The sequence below is a fragment of the Populus trichocarpa genome, chromosome 1 (assembly GCF_000002775.5).
Source record: "Populus trichocarpa isolate Nisqually-1 chromosome 1, P.trichocarpa_v4.1, whole genome shotgun sequence".
Classification (NCBI taxonomy): domain Eukaryota; kingdom Viridiplantae; phylum Streptophyta; class Magnoliopsida; order Malpighiales; family Salicaceae; genus Populus; species Populus trichocarpa.
The window spans coordinates 44042704-44062328 of NC_037285.2; the positions used below are offsets into that span (position 1 = coordinate 44042704).

The following is a 19625-nucleotide window of genomic DNA, read 5'->3' on the forward strand; positions in this document are numbered from 1 at the left end:
CACATTTAATTATTGATCTTTACTTTTCAAGGTATAAACCTAGGACTTTCTTGAATGATCATCTTGAAAGTCACAAAGTAAAAGAAACTACCATGTGTTCTTGTCTTCATAGGGCCATAGAGATTTGAATGAACATGACTTTCTTGAACTAGGGGGACTTTTGAAGGAAACTCGATTCTACTTCGACGCTGAACAATGAGTGCAGTTCTTTAAAAGTGTACTTTTTATTCCAGACAGAAGATTCTTTATAGCAAAATTGTCAAGCCGTTCTCACTCATTTAAGCAAACCTTTCATATCACAACTCTACTATGAATTTATTATCCATTGTATTCATAATGCATTTGTAGAGCCTCCTTGCCTATAATATGTATAGATTTGAAAGTTGCCTCTAGCTACAACTATAGTTATAATTTATAAAAGTCGATCTGATGATGAGCCATTTAAAGCCTAGGTCACAGTCAAATACAGTGACACTAAAATTAAGGTTTTTTTTTTTTTTAAATAAAACCCAAAACAACATTTTTTTTTATAGAAAAAAGCCTAGTTTTTCCACTAAATGGGCCTAGACCAGCCCCAATTAACTCTATAGGCTAGGCCAAATCTTATAACTAGAGCTGCGACAGTATCACCCCATATAAGATTTAAGGTTTTTTTTATTTTTTTAAATAAAACTCAAAACAACATTTTTTTAATAAAAAAAACCTAGTTTTTCCACTGAGCCGGCCTAGACCAGCCCCAGTTAACTATCTAGGCTAGGCCAAGTCTTATAACTAGGGCCACGACCATATCACACCATATAAGATTCAACTGGCCATCATTGAAGCCATTGTGATACCCCTTATCATCAAGTTTATTAGTAGAAATCAAGTTCAAATAAATATTAGGAATATGCTTTACATCTTGAAGAATGAACATCCTTTCATTATTCATCTCCAAACACACATTTTCATTACTTATGATTTAGTCAAACCATCATTTCCCATCTTTATTCTCCCAAAGTCTCTAGGTGTATGGTTTCTGAAAAAAGTCATTTTAAAGTATAGTATGAATAGAGACAACACTATCAATGACCCAATTAATCTCATGACATGTAATGTCAATAACAACATTATCATAAACAATGAAGAAGTCTTTTGCATCAATGGTGGAAACTCAACCATTGTCATTTGCATCATTGTTCTTCTTTTCATTCCCTTGCTCCTTATTTTATCTCTTCAATTTTTTGCAATGTTTTCTAATGGTCCCGTCATACCACAATGATAGCACTCAACATCAGCAAACTTGTTGGACTTGCCTCTGTTTTTTCCCCTAATCTTTGGACCTTTGCTTTTACTCTTCTCCCTCGTTTCTGTAACCAAAACCTTTAGCTATGAAGTGGAACCTGGGATTCTTTTCTCATTTCTTCACTCGAAACACTACTCTTTGTCATATCTATATGGATTATATCATCTCGAGCTGAGTTGGAAAATCATGCTTTGAATGTCTCTGAAAAGTCAAGCAATGTACCAAGCAAACACAACTCATGCACCTCATCATCAAACTTGGTGTCCATTCTATCAAACTATTTAATTATTCCTTGAAAAGTGTTCAAGTGATATATCAATGGAGTTCCATCTTTGTATCTCAAAGTCATCAAATGCTTTATTAAATTATTTTTATTATTTCCAATATTTCAAGCATATAAGTGTTGAAGTTTATTCTAGAGTGTGTGCATGTGTCTCAATAGTAACATGGTTCAAAGTATTATCATCCATCCATTGCTTGATGTATCCACATACTTGTTGATGTTGCAAGGTCCATTCTTTATTAGATTTATTCTCATGCTTTTCAATAGCGAAAATAATTATTTCTCCCTCTTTGTATGTATTTGTTAGGAAGCAATTAAATAAACACCATATAATTTAATATGAACAAAAAACACAAGGCAGTTTTATGTTGGAAACCTCATCGATATTGGGGTGTTAAAAAATAATATAAATCATATCTTGAGATCTCATCTAACAGCTTAACTTTTTGAGTTGAGATAATTTTTTAATATGCTATTAGAACATGAATAACCGAATGATCATGAGTTTGAATCTTATTATTTTCATTCTTTTTTCTAATTAAAATTAATTAATAGCACAAGATAGTATGTATTTGTGCAGATTTCAAGTCTAAATGGTTTTCACTTGAAGAGATATATAAGAGAACAATATCAATCATACTAAAATTTTACCTAATAGCTTAAACTTTTATATGAAGATGGTTTTTTGATAATGGAAAAACTAAAATATTGTAGTCCATCCAAAAACTCTATTATCAACAAATAATGAGTTACAAATTTTCTCTCAAGATAGAACTAAGGACATACAATCTCAAGAACAACTTCTTGGCAATAAAATAAAACTCACAAGTGATTCTAGAAAGATCTCACCTCAAAATCCATAAAAGAACAACTTCTTGGCAACAAAAGAAATTCCAACTGGATACTCCAAATCTGATCCTTATCTTTCAGATTATAGAATTTCATGTTGTGAACTTATAAATTTAAGCTAAATTGAATCACGGGCGACTCCAATCGAAGCAGTTAATTAAAATTGGATGGATATTCACAACACTGTTTTGAAAAGTTGCGATTTTTAGATCCCTCATTATTTTTTTTCATTACACAAAACTAGGTATATAAGTTTTTTTCTTTTTTTTTTTATATAAAAAAACTAATAAAGTGGGCCAAAACCCCTCTCTTTATGTGGGATTAATTGTACCACATCAGCCAAACCAATACTCAGGTAGTCTAGGTATAAAAAAAAACCCAAACCAAACAATTGGACCGTTGTGTTCTTTCTGAACCATCTTCACTGGAATTGCGTTGTAAGCTGAAATTCGTAGCTCTGAAACTACTAGATTAGAATTCAGCATTGCAAAAGGAATATATTTACCCCCCATCTAACACGTAGCGATTACAAATACTTTTTGTGGAGGGGAAGAGAGTATTAAAATTCATCATTAAATTTGCGTTTGACCACCGTCTTGACAAAAAAAAGAGATTGTAAATACACAAGAGATGTCTTCATGTTGTTGTTCTTTTAAAAATAAAAAAAATTCATTTTAAAATTATTATAAAAAAATTAATTTATTATTATTTTTTCAATCAAATATATTTTTATATCTTTTATATCGATACCACCCTTGAATATTAAACAAACATATCCTAAATAACTTTATATCTATAAATATACATTAGTTGTCATCTTAAAAAAGAGAGAAGATTGTTGACTTATGGGTCACATATTAATATTTATAATATCTTGTATTTTGATGATAATAATTAAATGGAAAATAAACTAATGATATACTTGGATGAGATTAAGTTTAAAAAAGTTTTATATGAAGATCACATCAACAAGCATATGGAATTGAATGAAAAAATCCATCAACAAGTTCAAGATACAAAGCAAGTGAAGACTTAGATTAAGGACTTATTTTAGAGCTTATTATTAAATCTTTATATCTTACACAATAGAAAACTAAAATAAACTCACACTTCATATTGCATGCATAAATAAGATTGATATACATTTAATCGGTTCAAGTTTTACCAGGTTTGAAACTACCAAAATAGTTTGGGCATACCAATTGAACCAGTTGACCATTGTTCATCTGTGATGAACTTTTAGGAATTTTGTAGAAAGCAGTCGAGCGGATGATATGGTCATTTTAACTAGTCAACCACTATAGTTTTCATAGACATTCCAATGGCTATAAAAGACTAGTTTCTTTTGGAAACATATATATATATATATATATATATATATATATATATATATATATATGTAGCTCTTTTATGCAAAACTAAAGTGATATTTCTGAACATATATGATATATAAGCTATTCTAAAATAACAACCAACTAGAAATCATCAATCCTAACATACTCTGAGTTATGTTAAATTAAATCTTTATATTCTAGCATAAGAGTATAAAATCTCACACTCATTACACTTAACACCTTCAATCATCCTAAATGCTATTTTAGAGTGTGAATTTTGTTGTAAACAAATCATAATTGTAAACACTTGAGAGTTTGGATAAACTCTTGGCATTGGTGAGGTATTGTCACCAAGGAAAAAATCTTGAAGATGGAATATCTTCAAGTGTTACTTGGTGTCGCACGTCAACAGCGCGCGGCGTCGGCTGATGATTTTTTATTATTTGTGTTTTGCTTGGTTCTTTGGAGTCGCCACCTAGTATTATGGTCACTAGAAACCTATGGTCTGCGAGAGTCTGAGTAAGGGACTGGTTGTGCAAGGGGAAGACGCATCACCCCCAGTGCACCCTACTTAAGGTAAGCTGCATTGTTGTTTGATTGTTTTTCTAGGTCGAGTTTCTATTCGTTGGTCTTTTCTAAGGTTCAAGGCAGATCTCCCTTCATGAGAGTCTCTACCTTATTGGGTTAAATCCTAACCGTTCTAAAGTCTGAATTTTAGGATTGCATTTATTTACACCTTGTATCTTTAATACCCGAGGGTGTACTTTATCGTGTAATTTTACACCCCGTAAATATTAAAGTCTACATCTGGATCCTAAAAAAAAAAAGGTTGGAAAAAGGTTTTTGATATTTTGGCCAAACCCTAATGGATGATCATAAACTAGTTATGATATCCATTTTTTGGATTTTTAAAACGTGAGAAAGATGCAATTTCTTTTGAAAACATGCTTGGAAAATTCTTTAGGACTTGGCCGTATGCAATAAAATATATTTTTTTTCTTGAATTTTTTTTTGAAATATTTCGGAGAAAACCAAGTATTTTAATACCGGACTTGTATCTTACAATGTAAGTATACACCCCAATATTAAGCAAACTTGGTAGAAGAATATTTGAGAAAATCACAAATATTTTAAAAATGCCCTTTGAAATTTTTTTGAATTTTTTTAAATATAATAATAATATATATAATATATTATTAATATATTACAACATATGTGGACTGGGCCGACCTAGATAGCTGGGCTGAGCTCAGTCCAAAAAGGAGGGGCCGATATCGGCCCAAAAAGGTTGGGCCGAATTCGGCCCACAAAATACTTCTTTTATTTTTTAGGGATGGGCTGAACCCGGCCCAAAAAACTGGGCTGGGCCAAAACAGGTCCAGCCTAAAGCAACTCAGTCACTGGCACAGCCCAGTGACTGAGTTGCACGCAATAGTGAATTAATTCACGTTGCATTGTTCCCATGCAACATAACAGAGAAGGGCAGAAGAAGAAGAAGAGAGGAGGGAAGCTTACCTGGCATGGAGGGAGCTGGCGGCTTGGTTGATGGTGCACGGTGCAACTAGAGGTGGTGAGGCCGGCAGCTTGCACTGGTCACGGCTGGAAGAAGAAGGAGCAGAGTCCTGCAAAGGAGGAGGAAAGCTCACGGCTGGAGCTGTTGGTGTGGTTGAGGAGAGAGCAGCTACCCCAGCTGCCTTTGGGAAGGAAGAGAGCTTCTGGGCAAGGTGGTGGCCGCTGCCTCTACTGTCGCCGACGCTGCTGCTGGAGTCACGGTAGCAGAGGAGAAGATTTTTACAAAGGAGAGAGGGAGAGAAGTGGTGCGACTGTCACATGAGATGGTTTTATGGCTACTGGAGGTGGGGATGATGGTGAGAAGCCAGGTGATGAAGGTGGTGGTGGCTGAAGGCCACGGTGGAGAGAGAAAGCAGAAAAAGGATTGTTTGCAGGAAAAATGAATACAGAAGGTTGGTTTTCGGCCAACTTTGAGCTAGATTTTCTCCCCCCTTTGAGCATGCAATTTGCTCCTATTTATAGGGATGGAAAAAGGGTAATCTTGTCTTCAACGGGGAAAAAGTCTCAGCCCTTGATTCGACTTGAGGAATCCAAGCCGTTGGTTCAAAGTGTGCACCTCGAACTGCCAAATTTGGCAGTCCAAGGCTGCAGACTGCCCGAGGTGGCCACTTTAAGCCAATAAACGAGCCGTTTCGATGTTTTTCGGCCTGACCAGACCATTCTCGAGGATAGATGAGTTTCAGGTGGACATGTTGGTGCACGCGTTGTCGAATTTGGGGGCCAAACGAGGCATCAAATGCGCCTGGAAAGCTGCTACTCGGGCAGCTTCATAGGGAAGAAGATGAACAGTGACCAGGCGACGCATCGCCTGGTCTCTTCCTTTTTTTTTTAAAACGCAAAAGCGGCGCCGTTTTGGGTTAAAATTAGGGATTTTTGCCGATTTTTAATTGAGTCCTCCAGCTTTCAATTTCGTTAAATATAATCCCCTATTTATATATGCTGCTTTATTTTTCGAGTACTTATTTATTCTTGAATTGCACTTGCATTTCATCGAGCTAAATTCTATTCGATATGATATATATTTCTTTGATGATTATGTGAATATCTATTATGCCTTGATATAGGACTTGCTAGTAACTCCATGCTAACAGAGAGTAGTTAGACTATGTGCACACATAGTATTCTATATACCTAGCTGGTGAGAGAGACATCAGCTTGTGGCGACTGATCATCCCATAGTGATCACTTTCGGGTGCCATCTAGTCACCTTCGAGTGTCATCTGGTCACCTTCGGGTGTCATCTAATCTCTGACATATATTCCACTACTTTATGATAATATGTTTAGTATGTATATGTATATGTATATGTATATGTATATGTATATTAAGATAAATCAACTTGCAAACTATTAATATCATCAATATCTATAATGTATATTAAATATTATTCCCTCACTGAGTTGGTTGAACTCACCCCTCATTCTTAATATTATTTCATGTTCTTAGTTTTTTTTATAGCAGGTGTACTTTGTTGAGTGTTCTTGCTTCTTCAATTTTGGGTGGTATGTCATGCTTGTTTTGCGAGGTTTTCCTTTTAGTTTTGATTCGATGTCTTAGACGCTCCACTATTTCCCTGTTTTAATTAAGTTTGGATTTTTGACAATGTAATGAGTATTATGGATTATTGTTTTTTTATTTAATTACTGATGAGAAGTTTTGAACTATTATTTAGTTTCATTAGTTTTGAATAATATAATATTTCTGAACATTATAAAATGCTGCGTAGTTTTAAATAACTTGTTCTTTTGATATGTTTGTTTTGAAGCTTAGCGTAGGTGGGGTGTCCTTTTAACACTACTTCTGCATTGCTTGTCATGGAATCGAGATTCGGGTCGTGATAAAGGTGGTATCAGAGCCCGGTTTTGTTAAAACCCTGTAATCTGGTTTTGTTAAAACCCCCGTAATATGTGGAGCTTAGGATCCTTCTCGTCTTGTTTTGATTCCTCTTTGTCTTTTTGTTTGAACTCTTTTTATTGTTGTGTTACATGTGAGGAAATATATATGTATGTGAATATTGATATAAACATCATTGAATATACTATATATAATATATGTGTTTTTCATACATGTGTGATAATATTTTATGTAAGTATATTCTTGGATATAATATATGTGGTATATGTGTTTTGCATTCATGTGAGAAAATACTTGTGTGTGTGAATATTTGATTTAGGTATATTTTTCAAAGTATTTGTATAATCTATGTAAATGAACATGAAATATATCTTGTAAGTATTTATGAAATATGTGTATGTGAATATGTGTGTATGATATGGAGTGAGTAATTATTATAAATATTATTTAAAAGTATTTTGACTTATTAGAAGAATAATATTGCATCTTAAATAAATATGATTTGTTTGTATATCTGACTTGTCATTGTGTGATTTTAAAATATAAAGCTAATATGAATTTTTGAGTGATTTGGACATATAAATCTGAAATGAATTTTTGAGTTAAACAAGTTAGAATACCAACATTAGCGTGTGTGAAGGCCTTACATGGATTTGTATACTCTATCTATATTTGATTTTCTGACTTGTAGCGCTTTAAAAGTATGAATATGTGCGAATAATGTTAGTGAGTGTATATTAAATGTAAGTATGTGCTTTTGAGTAATTGAACAACTTATAGTATTTTTGTATTTAAATCTAATTTTACATCATATTTATATCTATATGTGTTATCTTTGCTAAGTATTTTGAAATATATGTTTAATAATCTTTTTCTATTATATATATGGTTGACAATGTTCTATGAAATTAATAAATGTGTTTGATGATATTTTTCTGGGTGTGTTTATTTTGATTACTTTTTGAGCCATGAAAGCTCATCCTTTTTCATGATTGTTTTTTATCCCAAAAATATAGATTTTAAATGCATGAAAAAGTTGAAATATGATTAATTAGTTATAGATGACTAGACTGTTATTAGAGAATTACTTATTAAGGTTTTTACTATAGGCTATTGATTATGATCTAGATGTTGATTAATATAGTTATCTAGAATTGGGTAAATTGATGGTACGAAAATTGTATGTACAATCTATTACAGATTTACAATTATGAAATATTGGATTAATGAAATTTATTTGTGAAGTTTTCCGTTCGGGTTATGTATGAAATGTATGTAGGGGGCTTACATGGTTATGATGGTTTATTGTGATCCTCTCTATCGTATGCCGGTATGGCTTTGGGGTATGACACCCCTCTTCACTTGTCTCAGCCTTAAGATTGGAGTATTTTCTTCTTCAAATGCTCATATTTCTTTTAATTATGTCATTTTGTTACTTCGGGTAGATATTCTTTACCTTTTTCTTATTTTCGTATCATTGAGGCTATAGTGTTGAATCTTCATCTAGTGTTCTGCCTTCTTCCTTATCGAATTCATTTGAATAGTTCTTCTGCATATCTATATTGCATTTAACTTCTGAATCATAAGAATGATTTCAACTGTATTATTTATTTTCTTACTCTGATTCTCTCTTACTACCAAATCAGTTATTGCTTCTCTAGATGATTTTCTTTAATTTCAGTTTCTTCTTTCTTCTACTTAGACTTCATTTAGACTATCCTTTTATATGCCTATGTTGAGTTCAACCCCAAATCCTGAGTTTTCAAACTCATTAGTCTCATCTTTATGCAAACATGTATCTCTTGTTATCTTTGGTGGATATCAATTTTGTGGATTAACTAGTATTTCCACTTGCACACACTCGTCAATATTCTCAATAATCATTTCAGTCTCACAATCCTTTTTCTTATAAAGAAATGCCATTGCCAGTGTCTAATTTTGCTCTTCTTAGTACTTTGTTGAGTGTTCTTGCTTCTTCAATTTTGGGTGGTATGCCTTGCTTGTTTTGCGAGGTTTTCCTTTTAGTTTTGATTCGATGTCCTAGACGCTCCACTATTTCCCTGTTTTAATTAAGTTTGGATTTTTGACAATGTAATGAGTATTATGGATTATTGTTTTTTGATTTAACTACTGATGAGAAGTTTTGAACTATCATTTAGTTTCATTAGTTTTGAATAATATAATATTTCTGAACATTATAAAATGCTACATAGTTTTAAATAACTTGTTCTTTTGATATGTTCGTTTTGAAGTTTAGCGTAAGTGGGGTGTCCTTTCAACACTGCTCTTGCATTGCCGGTCAAAATCAATCCGGTAATTCCATATGAATTACCCAGTATCAGGCTAACCTCTTTTATTAGCTAATCAATCCGGTAATTTCATTCAAATTACTCAGCATCCAGTTAACCTTTTTTGTTAGCTAAACAATCCGGTAATTCCATACGAATTACCCCATATCTAGTTAACCTCTTTGTTAATCAATAAACCCGATAATTTCACATAATTTACTGATAATTCACATAATCATAAATCAAATTATTCATTTGTTCCATTCTTTTAACATCAATTAAATAAATAATATAAATATTTATCGACCCGGAATTCAGGTCGTGACAAGGAAGATGTCAAAAATTGTGAACATTTCATCCAGCACAATCAACTACCGAGGATACAAGAGTGAGGCAGTAAATTCATTGTTCGAAGATAATTCAATATTGCTTGATGAAGAAGATGGTCCGAACGGACCGCTACCCTTAAAAAAGCCTGGTTCATTTGGCTGAGGCAGTGTATTCTCACCTCCTAGCATCCAAACCACAGTGGCCATGCTTGGCCTATCATCAGGATGTTGCTGCACACACAAGAGACTAATGTTTATGCATCTCATGATCACTTCTGATAAATTGCGTGACTCTCCTGGAAACGCCTCAATTAAGTCCAAAGGTTTTCCATCTTTCCACAATCGCCATGCCTAGAAAAGAAAAGGAACTTTCCGTCATACACTTGTTCAGCAGAAGCAAGTAAGAAATTGAAACCTTGACACTTACATGTCCAATAAGGCTTAGGCTATGGTCTGGATGATAAAATCCTCTACTCTTCTTTCCACTTATTATCTCAAGCATTAAGATTCCAAAGCTAAAAACATCAGACTTCACTGAGAAGAGCCCATCAGTAGCATATTCAGGAGCCATATAACCACTGCCGAATGTCATTTAAACACAAACACATAAATGTAAGTATACTAGTATTGCATCTGGCTCATAAACAGATTTCTTATGTTTGACTCCACAGCAAACAAATTATGTGCTTTGTTAACAAAATATAAAATAAAAATAATAAAGTATGGCATGTAATTGGTAAGTGCTTACTAAGTTCCAACAACTCTGGTTGTGTTTCCTTCCGTCTGGTCTCCACCAAACATTCTGGCCAAACCAAAATCAGAGATTTTTGGGTTCATATCCTTATCAAGTAAAACGTTACTTGCTTTAAGATCCCTGTGTACAATCCTCAATCTGGAATCCTGATGAAGATATAGAAGCCCCCTAGCAATACCACATATAATGCTGAAACGCTTGGACCAGTCTAACAGTTTGCCTCTTGTTTCATCTGTCAAGTGTTTGTTAATTAGTGCAACATGCCACTTAAACACTTAGAAACAAGCTTGATTGTATTAAAATCAAAGACGTACGTAACGATAAGACATCAAAGCTTGTCTGGTTTAGAAAAGTACCGAAAATGAAGGAATCGAGGCTTTTGTTGGGCATGTATTCATAAACCAGAATTTTCTCTTCTCCTTGAATGCAACAGCCAAGAAGTTTTACAAGATTTCGGTGCTGAAGCTTTGTAATCAGTATAACTTCATTTTTGAACTCATTTATTCCTTGTCCAGAACTCCTTGATAGCGTTTTTGCTGCTATTTCTTGGCCATCTTCTAGAGTACCCTAGAAAATGGCATCCCAAAATACTTATGCTTATCTAAATAAAACTGGGCTCTAGAAGTTAATATAGTCATTTCGCTTCAATTTGAGAATGTTGGACCAGTCTTCTACATAAAATGAGGTACTTCGTTTTTCTTTTAGCTATTTCACTCGAAATTGAGAAATTTACCTTGTACACAGGTCCAAAACCACCTTCTCCTATCTTGTTGTTGAATGAAAAGCCGTTGGTGGCATTGGCTATTGTAGTGAACTGGAATATGGGTAGCTCCAAGTCTTCCTTTGGTCCACTATCTATCTGGTCATTTTCTTCTCTGTTGCCTCCTGTTTTCTCAGACAGTAGAAAATGGGAATCACATACATGATAAACGAGGAGAAATGAATAATGAGCTAAGATTTTGATTGTTCAGATCAAAGATAGCAGTTGCGACAATGATTACAAAACTGAGGCAATACAGAACTTCACTCTGTAATTTTCCTGAATGCTACTATCTAATCAAGGCTAAATCATGTAGTTATTTCAGTTGTTCTAATTGTAAATCCATTGAACCTTCTCGGCTTCTCTAAAGTCTAACCAACGATAAGCTCAAAGCCAGTTAAAAAGCTGTTCCTTTCTATTAAACTCGCAAAAAACAAGATGCTCATTTACTGAAAGCAATCAAAGTAACTTTACCTATGTGTTTTGCCTTTCTTTTGAAGATGTAATAGGCTACCAAAAGAATCCCGCAGGCCACGAAAATGGACAGTGCACTTCCCACTGCCATCTTTATCTTAGATGCAGCTTTAGCCTCTACATGTTCGATAAGAAAGAAAGAAAGAAAGAAAGAAATATAGTTACAATACAGCTAAGAAACTAGAGAAGCTGCAAAATGATGATTAAATATAATATAGATACTCATGGATTAACTAAGACTAAGGATAAGCACTCACTTGATTCTGAAGCATTCATGCGAATGTATATTTCCTGCCCCGCAGCTGGAAACTGTTTAATATCTATCAGATCGCCAAACCAAATAGCACAGCCACTGCGTTCCTTAATATTTGTAGTGGTATATGCCATACAAGAACAGTTTTGTAAGCATATTGACCTGCATTCCTTGAGATTCATAGTTTTGTTTACCCAAGAATTTGTAGCATCTGGCAATTTCAAACCAACATATTTAACGAATCCATCTCCCTTCTGGCAATCTAGTGGCTTATTTCGTACACACCCTTGAGACCAGTCCATTGAATTCCAACTCTCAGGTGATTTAGGCGTGAATTTTTCTAAACATTCACAAACTGGCGACTGGCTAATGATGCAATTTCCATAGGCACCACAAAGATTGTAAGTGTCACAGTAATCTCTCGGCACATTTGCATAGAGTACCCATGTCTGATTGATTTCATTCCAGGTGTAACGCTGCCGAAAATAGGTACTTTGGTTCATAACTATCCTCGTGATTAAAGATTTATTTTTGAGGTTGTATGTGTAATAAACCTCCTCCCCGTCGTCGACAAAATCAAAATAAAAAACTGGATTAATCCTTAACTCCGGCCCACCACTGAACCCGATACCATTCCATGGACCACTTCTATAGTACTTCTTGGACCCCTTCCACATAACTAACTCAGGATTACTCTGTAGTTGTGTTCCCCATGTGAAATCTCCAGAAGATGGATCATCAGGGCTCTTCCATGCTGATAGCCGCCGATCAAGTCCAATCCGTAAGTCCCATCCAAGCTTCATTCCTGGAAGCAATGTATCAGATGGATAATCAAAACTCTGCCACAAATAGATTCCAGAATTGACATCTTTCTCATCTCTTAAGACCAGATTCCCAGAATCCAGGAGTTCTCCCATTGCACTCTGAGCTGCTTTCTTTGAGTTTGATGACCAAACAACAGTACTATTGTTGTTGCTGACAAGTACAAGATTTCCTGTGTTGTCTAACATCAAGAAGCCAGAGGAATCATTGATTGGGTTGTTTCTGTTTGCAACCCAAACAACAGTTCTAACTGGGATGTTCTTGTACCATATTCCGACATAACGGTTCCTGGAACTTCCAGGACTGAAGAAACCAAGCTCAAAACTTCCATCTTTCGAAACTAAGGTTCTTGTCCCTCCATCACGAATGGATTGAGACAAAGTAAGTGTATTAGCTGTATTACAGAATCTAGAGAATAGAAGGAGTAGATTCGCAATAATAATTAGCATTGAAGAAAGAGTGTCCATTAGCAACTGGGAAAACTTCGAACTATTTTGCTTTCTGTAACAGATGAAATACAGGTATGGTTTCCAATCTACAAGGGTGTAAGTAACATAGAAGTGGACAGGTCGTATTTGTCTGCGTAAGCAAATTACAATGATCTTTCTTTCTTTTCTTTTCTCTTTTGAAGATGAAAAAAAATAAAGATGGAGAGAAGTTTATGTGATCAAGAAAAGGAAACAGTTAGGATATCCGGAATCAGAACATCAGATATACAATTAGTGGTTTCAAAATATTCAACAAAATTTATAAACTTTCTCCCATCATGCGTAGTATATACTATAACAACTCCATAAATATTTGGATCACAAGGAATCACGAGAAAGTTAGGCTATATTTGATTAGTGTTTTAATATATATAAAGGATAGTTATAGATAAGACCGAACATGTTTGATTGTAAGAGTTAAAATAAAGATATAAAATAAAGATATTCTTAAAACAGTTTTGAAATGAATTTATAATATCTTAAAACAAAAATCATACCAGAACACTTCCTCTTTATCTTTACTATTTTTATCTTTTTTATTTTAAAAAAATAACCAAACACAACCTAATGTGAGAGAACTGTCCCCCTCCCCCTTTGTTTTTATGTATGACAAGGCTACTGCATCTGTCCTGTACGGAAGCATTAAGGCAACAGTAGTGAGCAGATATGTAACCACCACATTGACGCATTCAAGGGAAATCAACAAGTCACTAGACTCAACCCATGACTCCAACGCCCTTGTAATCCAGCAACCCTGGCTGCCACTCATTTGGCCTAAGGTATAGCCGTAGTTTAGTAGTTATATGTACCTTTCAGCTGTCACTTGTAAGCGAAGAAGTTAAAAAACGATTGTCCATGTTTCAGAGAATTTTCACCAGCCCTTACGAATGCAAAGAAAAGTAAGAGTGCAATAAACAAAATTTTGTTGCCTTGGGACGGCAACGAATCCTTGTTAACTGTCGGTCTTCTTCATCGATAAAAAAATCATCAATTTCATTTCTTTACGACATCCTTAAATATAAAATTAGCGGTAAATATTCTCCAAATAATTAGAAGACAATGTTTCAAAAGATGCAGCCAAGTATTGCTATACATAGTCAGGTTTAGGAGGAGGTGATAGAACACAGTCGTATGTTTTAAGATTCTAGTGTAGTCTGAGATTTTAGAAAAAAAATCAAAAACAAAGAAAAATCTGAGATTCTAATGGATGGTCGGCCAATCTGTTGCTATCTATCAACACCCAACAGTGACCTATGTGTGTATCGCATTCCAATTCAAATTTCATGTTTCACAAGTCTACACTGCAATCACTCCAGGAGTGACGCTGCCGAAAATAGGTTGTTTGGTCATTACAATCCTTGTCGATCGATACAGATTTATCTTTGAGATTGCATGTGTAACACATCTCTTATGGGAAAATTTGTTAAAACATGTTTAATGAATATATTCAAGTCCAAATTTGTTGAGATTTAATATTAAACTTAAGTTTTAACTTGAAATATTATAATATTTTAAATAAATTATAGATGAATAAAAAATTAATTTTAAATAATTCTTGTTTTGACAAAACCTAAAACTTTTTTAAAAAGATTCTGTCTCACATAAAAATTAAATAATTTTTTTTTATATTTATAAAATAAATAGTTGAAAATTTAAAATTAAATCTAAATAACCGTAGTACTTTTAGCCTTTTTTTTTTCCTAGTTTTGATACTATTTCCATCTAAAAATACCATTCAATTATCCTAACAAAATAAAAAAGTCATTTACACCTCAAACATGTACTAATCCTTCCTATAATCCAAAAAACATCGAACCCTCCTCTCTATCTCCTGCGTTCCCTATCCACCCTTTACATTTAGGAACCTATCCTTAACACAAATGAAGTTCAGGGACCATTTTGCCCAAACCTCTAACTCCAAGGACTAAAGTGAAAACAGGTTTTGAAAAAAACAACTTAAATTTTTTGAGAAAACAACATCGTTTTGTGCTAAAAAAATATAAAATTTCATGTTTTGGGTGTTTCAATAACTCAGGCTACAGTTGAAACATCATTCTCTAGTAGTTGCTGTTAAAATGTTGTTTATATGAATTTTACATGTTGGAGATGTTATTACGGTACATATTTAGCAAAACTATTAGAACACATGTATTAAAGCTTGTGAAGAATCATCGATAAACTCATGGATGATGAAAATTGTAAGTACCGTTATTTAACATAAACGAAGTCCTCAATCAACAATCCACAAACACGACCGGAACTGCGATTTGAAACTTGTCCGTCATGACTATCTATCTACTTGGTTTGTGTTATTCTTTATGTTTTCTATTTGATTTGTCCTGAACGAACGAACTTGGATAAGATTACAATACTTTTGAGATGTGAAAAAGGCTTTAGCTGAAATCTACTGCAAGCTTTTGTACTTCTTGGATAATTATCATTTCAACTGATAGTGGCCCGAGAAAAGAGTTTGGCATTCTTCAATTAGGTTGCTTTTTCATGTTCTTTTATGTTTAACCGACTAAATGGAATTTTGTAACTTTTTTGTTAGAGAGCTTCCTGTGTTTAGGGAGAAGCATGGAACCTCCATGTACGTATTGGGCCTACGCATATGAGGGTTTAAGTGTTAAGATGACACTATCTCTAACTATTAGATCATATAGATATATGTATCTTATATATAAACATTTCTTTTTTCCATTTCTTTTCAATGTTGAATATTTACCTCACAACTGCACTCAACAATTCTTCCCCTTACTTCTGAGTTTGATCCATTTGAACATAAGTAACGGAGGTATTTAATAATTTGAGTGCGATAAGAATTAGAATTAGTTGATGGATTGCCAGAAAAATCACGGAATCTATCAGAAGTCATGAGATGTATCCAAATTAGCCTCTTATGCATGCAACAGCATCCTGAGGATAAGCCGAGCATGGCTTCTGTGGTTTTGACGTTAGGTGGAGAGATTGCATTGCCTAAGCTCAAAGAACCAGGCTTGGCGGAATCACCTTCAAATTATGAAATGTCAACCTCATTGCTGGAGGGCCCCCCTGCTCTGTTTGTGCTTTAGAAATAAATTCTGCTGTTATAAAAAAGTTATATTGGACTTAATTGCATTTGTCTTGTGGGAAAGTTTTCTCTTGCTGACTCAGTATAGACTAATGTCGTCGTCAGCTTAAGTCTTAAGGCCCCATAATGAAAGCACTACCACCGTATCACCACTGGCAATCTACTTGCTGATGGTTTCTGTTATCGTTGTTTGAGGGTAAAAGTTAGGGTAAGTGACACAAACCGAAACAATACAAGAAAAATAGTAAGCATAAAGAAAACGAATTTTAGCAAAAAGACAATATTTTGAATTTTAAAAAAATATGATTAATTCTGATGAAAAGGATCTCAACCACAATAACACTAATTTGAATTTTTATTATTCAATATTTTCTGTAAGCTCTTCAAGGTTGTTTATATGGAATAGAAAATATCTTAAACAAAGATGCAAAATAATAAAAAAGTTCTAAACTAAATAAATAAAAAATCTAAATTAGCTAGGAAAATATAATAAATCCCAAACAATAACTTCTAATTCTTATTTGAAGGATTTATTGATATCAAATAGCTATGAAATTTTAACGTTCTAGAAAACATGATTTTTAAAATTTACAAGTAAAAATTTCAACCTGAGTCAACAATTAGATCAAAATTTATACTCGTTAGTTAGTATAAGGATATCTGTTTGCTCAAAATCTCTCACATTAGAAAGTCTACTTTGTGTACAAGATTTAAAATGAATGTTTATCATTTCAACCCATATGCCTAGATGGATGGAGACTGAAGCGTTTTAATCGCCACATCCATGATTTTGTATCAGAATTAATCATATTTTCCTTATAACAGGTTTTACATTGTTTAGGATGGTAGAATATATTACCTTTGTTCATTTGCATTTTTGAAAGAGAATGCTAAAATGCTATTCAGGCAGTACTTCCAAAGCTGCCCTGTTCCGTAGCAGAGGATGCAGATCTCAGCTCACAGGCAATTCTGGTCTAGATGGTGTATAAACTATTAAAAAGCACGATCGTGCAATGTGAACTCTGATAGGGGATATATTGACCAACATCATCAGGTTTTATTTTTCAATATTTTACTATAATTAGCAGACAGAATGGAAAGTTTCTTTTGGAATAATTCTTTAGAAAGACCTGAGGCCGCTGTGGAGGAGTAGAAAAGCCAGTCTATTGCTTTTAGTTAAGTTGTGAATGCAACCTTTTCTTTTAGGTAAGTTTTGGATATTCAACATTCTTTAAAGAAAGTGTAAACTTGAATAAATATTCAAAAGAATTAAAGTCATTTGATTTCTTGTTGTAATGAACTCCACAGTTATTAATTGTTATTCTAGCAAATCCGTTATGTGACTGGTTTGGTCTTCATGAACCATTTCCTGTAACAATTTCTCCAACTGTTCAAAAAATTACACCACACAACCAGGCAATGGTTAACAAGTTAGTGTATGACAAAGATTGTAGGGAAACGTAGAATCCAGCAATGGCAATCATTACTCAACAAACATTAGACATTGTTTTGAGTTGATGGGGGTTCAAATTTATGGTGATTATTGTTAAGAAATATAGGGTTATTTTATTTTATTTTTGTCGCACCCTCGCGGCGATCCTCCATTGGTTTCGGGGTCTTTGTTTCGTTTGTGACTAAGGGAGTCGCCACCTAGTATTATGGTCACTAGGAAACCTAACTGGTCTTTCAGAGATTCTAAAGCAAGGGACGGGTTGCGTAAAGGGAAGGTGTTAGCACCCCTAGTACGCCCTACCTAAGGTAAGCTGTTTGGTGTTTGGTTTGTCTTATAATTGCTATGGTGTTGGTGTTTTCTAATCCCATCAGTTTTTCTTGGTTTGATTCTAACTAAATTTATTAAGATAGAAATCCAAGGAGATTCCATGTGCTTTACAAGCTCATTTTTCCCTTGGTATTTCAAGAGTTTGCGACTCGTAAATTGCAAGGAGGAGGGACAAAAATTTAGAAATCTAGAGTGCTTTAAAAAACCTATCTTTTTTGTCTTAGTGTTTTATACTCTCACGGCTCGTAAACCGTGGAGTAAAAAATTGAAATGTCATCGATTATAATCAATGCTTCTTTCAAGGATGTGTGCGGATTTATTATTCCTAGAAAATTATTTTGGATATTTACCACTCCGGGTTTCTTTATCCAAATATTAACAGTGAATAATAACAAATTATTCCCAATAATATTTTGGATATTCATCTTTTAAGGATTTCTTTATCCAAACATTAGCGGTGAATAATAGATGAATTCCCCCCAAAATAAGATTTTTATATTTTTTGGAATATTGGCCAATACCCTTTGGACCTTTACAAACATGTTGTAAAATCCAGAAATGCAAGAAAACAAATTTTTTTGTGTTTAAGAAATCCATGCGAAAACACATTTTCAAAACTTCCAATATTTTTTGTATATAAAAAAAAAGCATTCAAAACATGTTAGGGTATTGGCCGTATGCAACACACAAAAAAACATTTTTTATATATATTTTTTTAAAAAAACAAACACAAGCATCACAGTTAATCGCAATTAATTGTGGGCTTGACGGGATTCAGCAAGGCTCAACCCGGTTACTAGCTCACACCAGTAACCGGTTCTGCCACTGTTGCATGCATATGCATGCTACAGTGGCAAGGTAATTAATTTAGCAAAAACCAGTGAAAGAGAGACTTACCTGCGAGGCAACGGCTGGAGGCGAAGTGGAGGGAGACGACTGGGCGCTGCTCACGAAGGACGCCCCTGCTCGCTATTCCCAGTGGAGACAGGTTTGCTGGCTGAAAGATGATTGTCTCAATGGTGGCCCTTCGGTGTTGCTACGAACAGTGCAATTTCTGCAGGGAAAAGAAGAATGCTGCTGGAGGAGTAACCTATGGCCCTGCTGCTTCTTGCTCCCGGTGCAGAGAAGAAAACACGGCTACTGCTGGGGCGATGGGGAAGAGATATGGCAAGGCAAGCGACTAGGACCAGCTGCTGGTGCAGAGGCGAGACTGGTCACAGTGCTGTTGCTGAAGGTTACAGTGCAGAGGCTGAAGCTGCTAAAGCTTGCAGTGCTGTCATGTTAATTTTTGGTGTTGCTGTTGCAGAGGAAATAGCCCAGTGAGGAGGAAGATTGCGGGAGAGCCGTTTCTGGGGGCTGTGTTGACAGAGAGGGAAGGTCGGTTGGCTGAAGGGGAAAATGGTGGGCTGTTGATGAGAGGGAGAGGTCGG

The 19625-nt window shown here is 34.5% G+C and overlaps 2 protein-coding genes and 1 long non-coding RNA gene across 3 annotated transcripts in view; 1 reads left to right on the forward strand and 2 right to left on the reverse strand.

The window, feature by feature from the left end:
- Positions 1-9799: 9799 nt before the first annotated feature.
- LOC18095707 (G-type lectin S-receptor-like serine/threonine-protein kinase At4g27290) lies at positions 9800-13746 on the reverse strand. The gene is made up of 7 exons (XM_024590801.2): positions 12040-13746; positions 11783-11899; positions 11282-11433; positions 10905-11115; positions 10543-10780; positions 10222-10372; positions 9800-10145 (listed from the first exon to the last, which is right to left on the reverse strand). Exons 1-7 carry the CDS (start codon positions 13322-13324, stop codon positions 9837-9839), a joined length of 2463 nt encoding a protein of 820 aa, XP_024446569.1. The 5' UTR covers positions 13325-13746; the 3' UTR covers positions 9800-9836.
- Positions 9800-19625, reverse strand: part of LOC18095861 (G-type lectin S-receptor-like serine/threonine-protein kinase At4g27290) — a 98209-nt gene continuing 88383 nt past the window's right edge. The window contains exon 9 of the mRNA XM_052450892.1: positions 9800-9929. Within this exon, the coding sequence (XP_052306852.1) occupies positions 9925-9929 (5 nt within the window). The 3' untranslated portion in view covers positions 9800-9924. The remainder of the gene's footprint in view (positions 9930-19625) is intronic.
- Positions 13057-19625, forward strand: part of LOC127905029 (uncharacterized) — a 94933-nt gene continuing 88364 nt past the window's right edge. The window contains exon 1 of the long non-coding RNA XR_008058647.1: positions 13057-13202. This is a non-coding gene — a long non-coding RNA (uncharacterized LOC127905029). The remainder of the gene's footprint in view (positions 13203-19625) is intronic.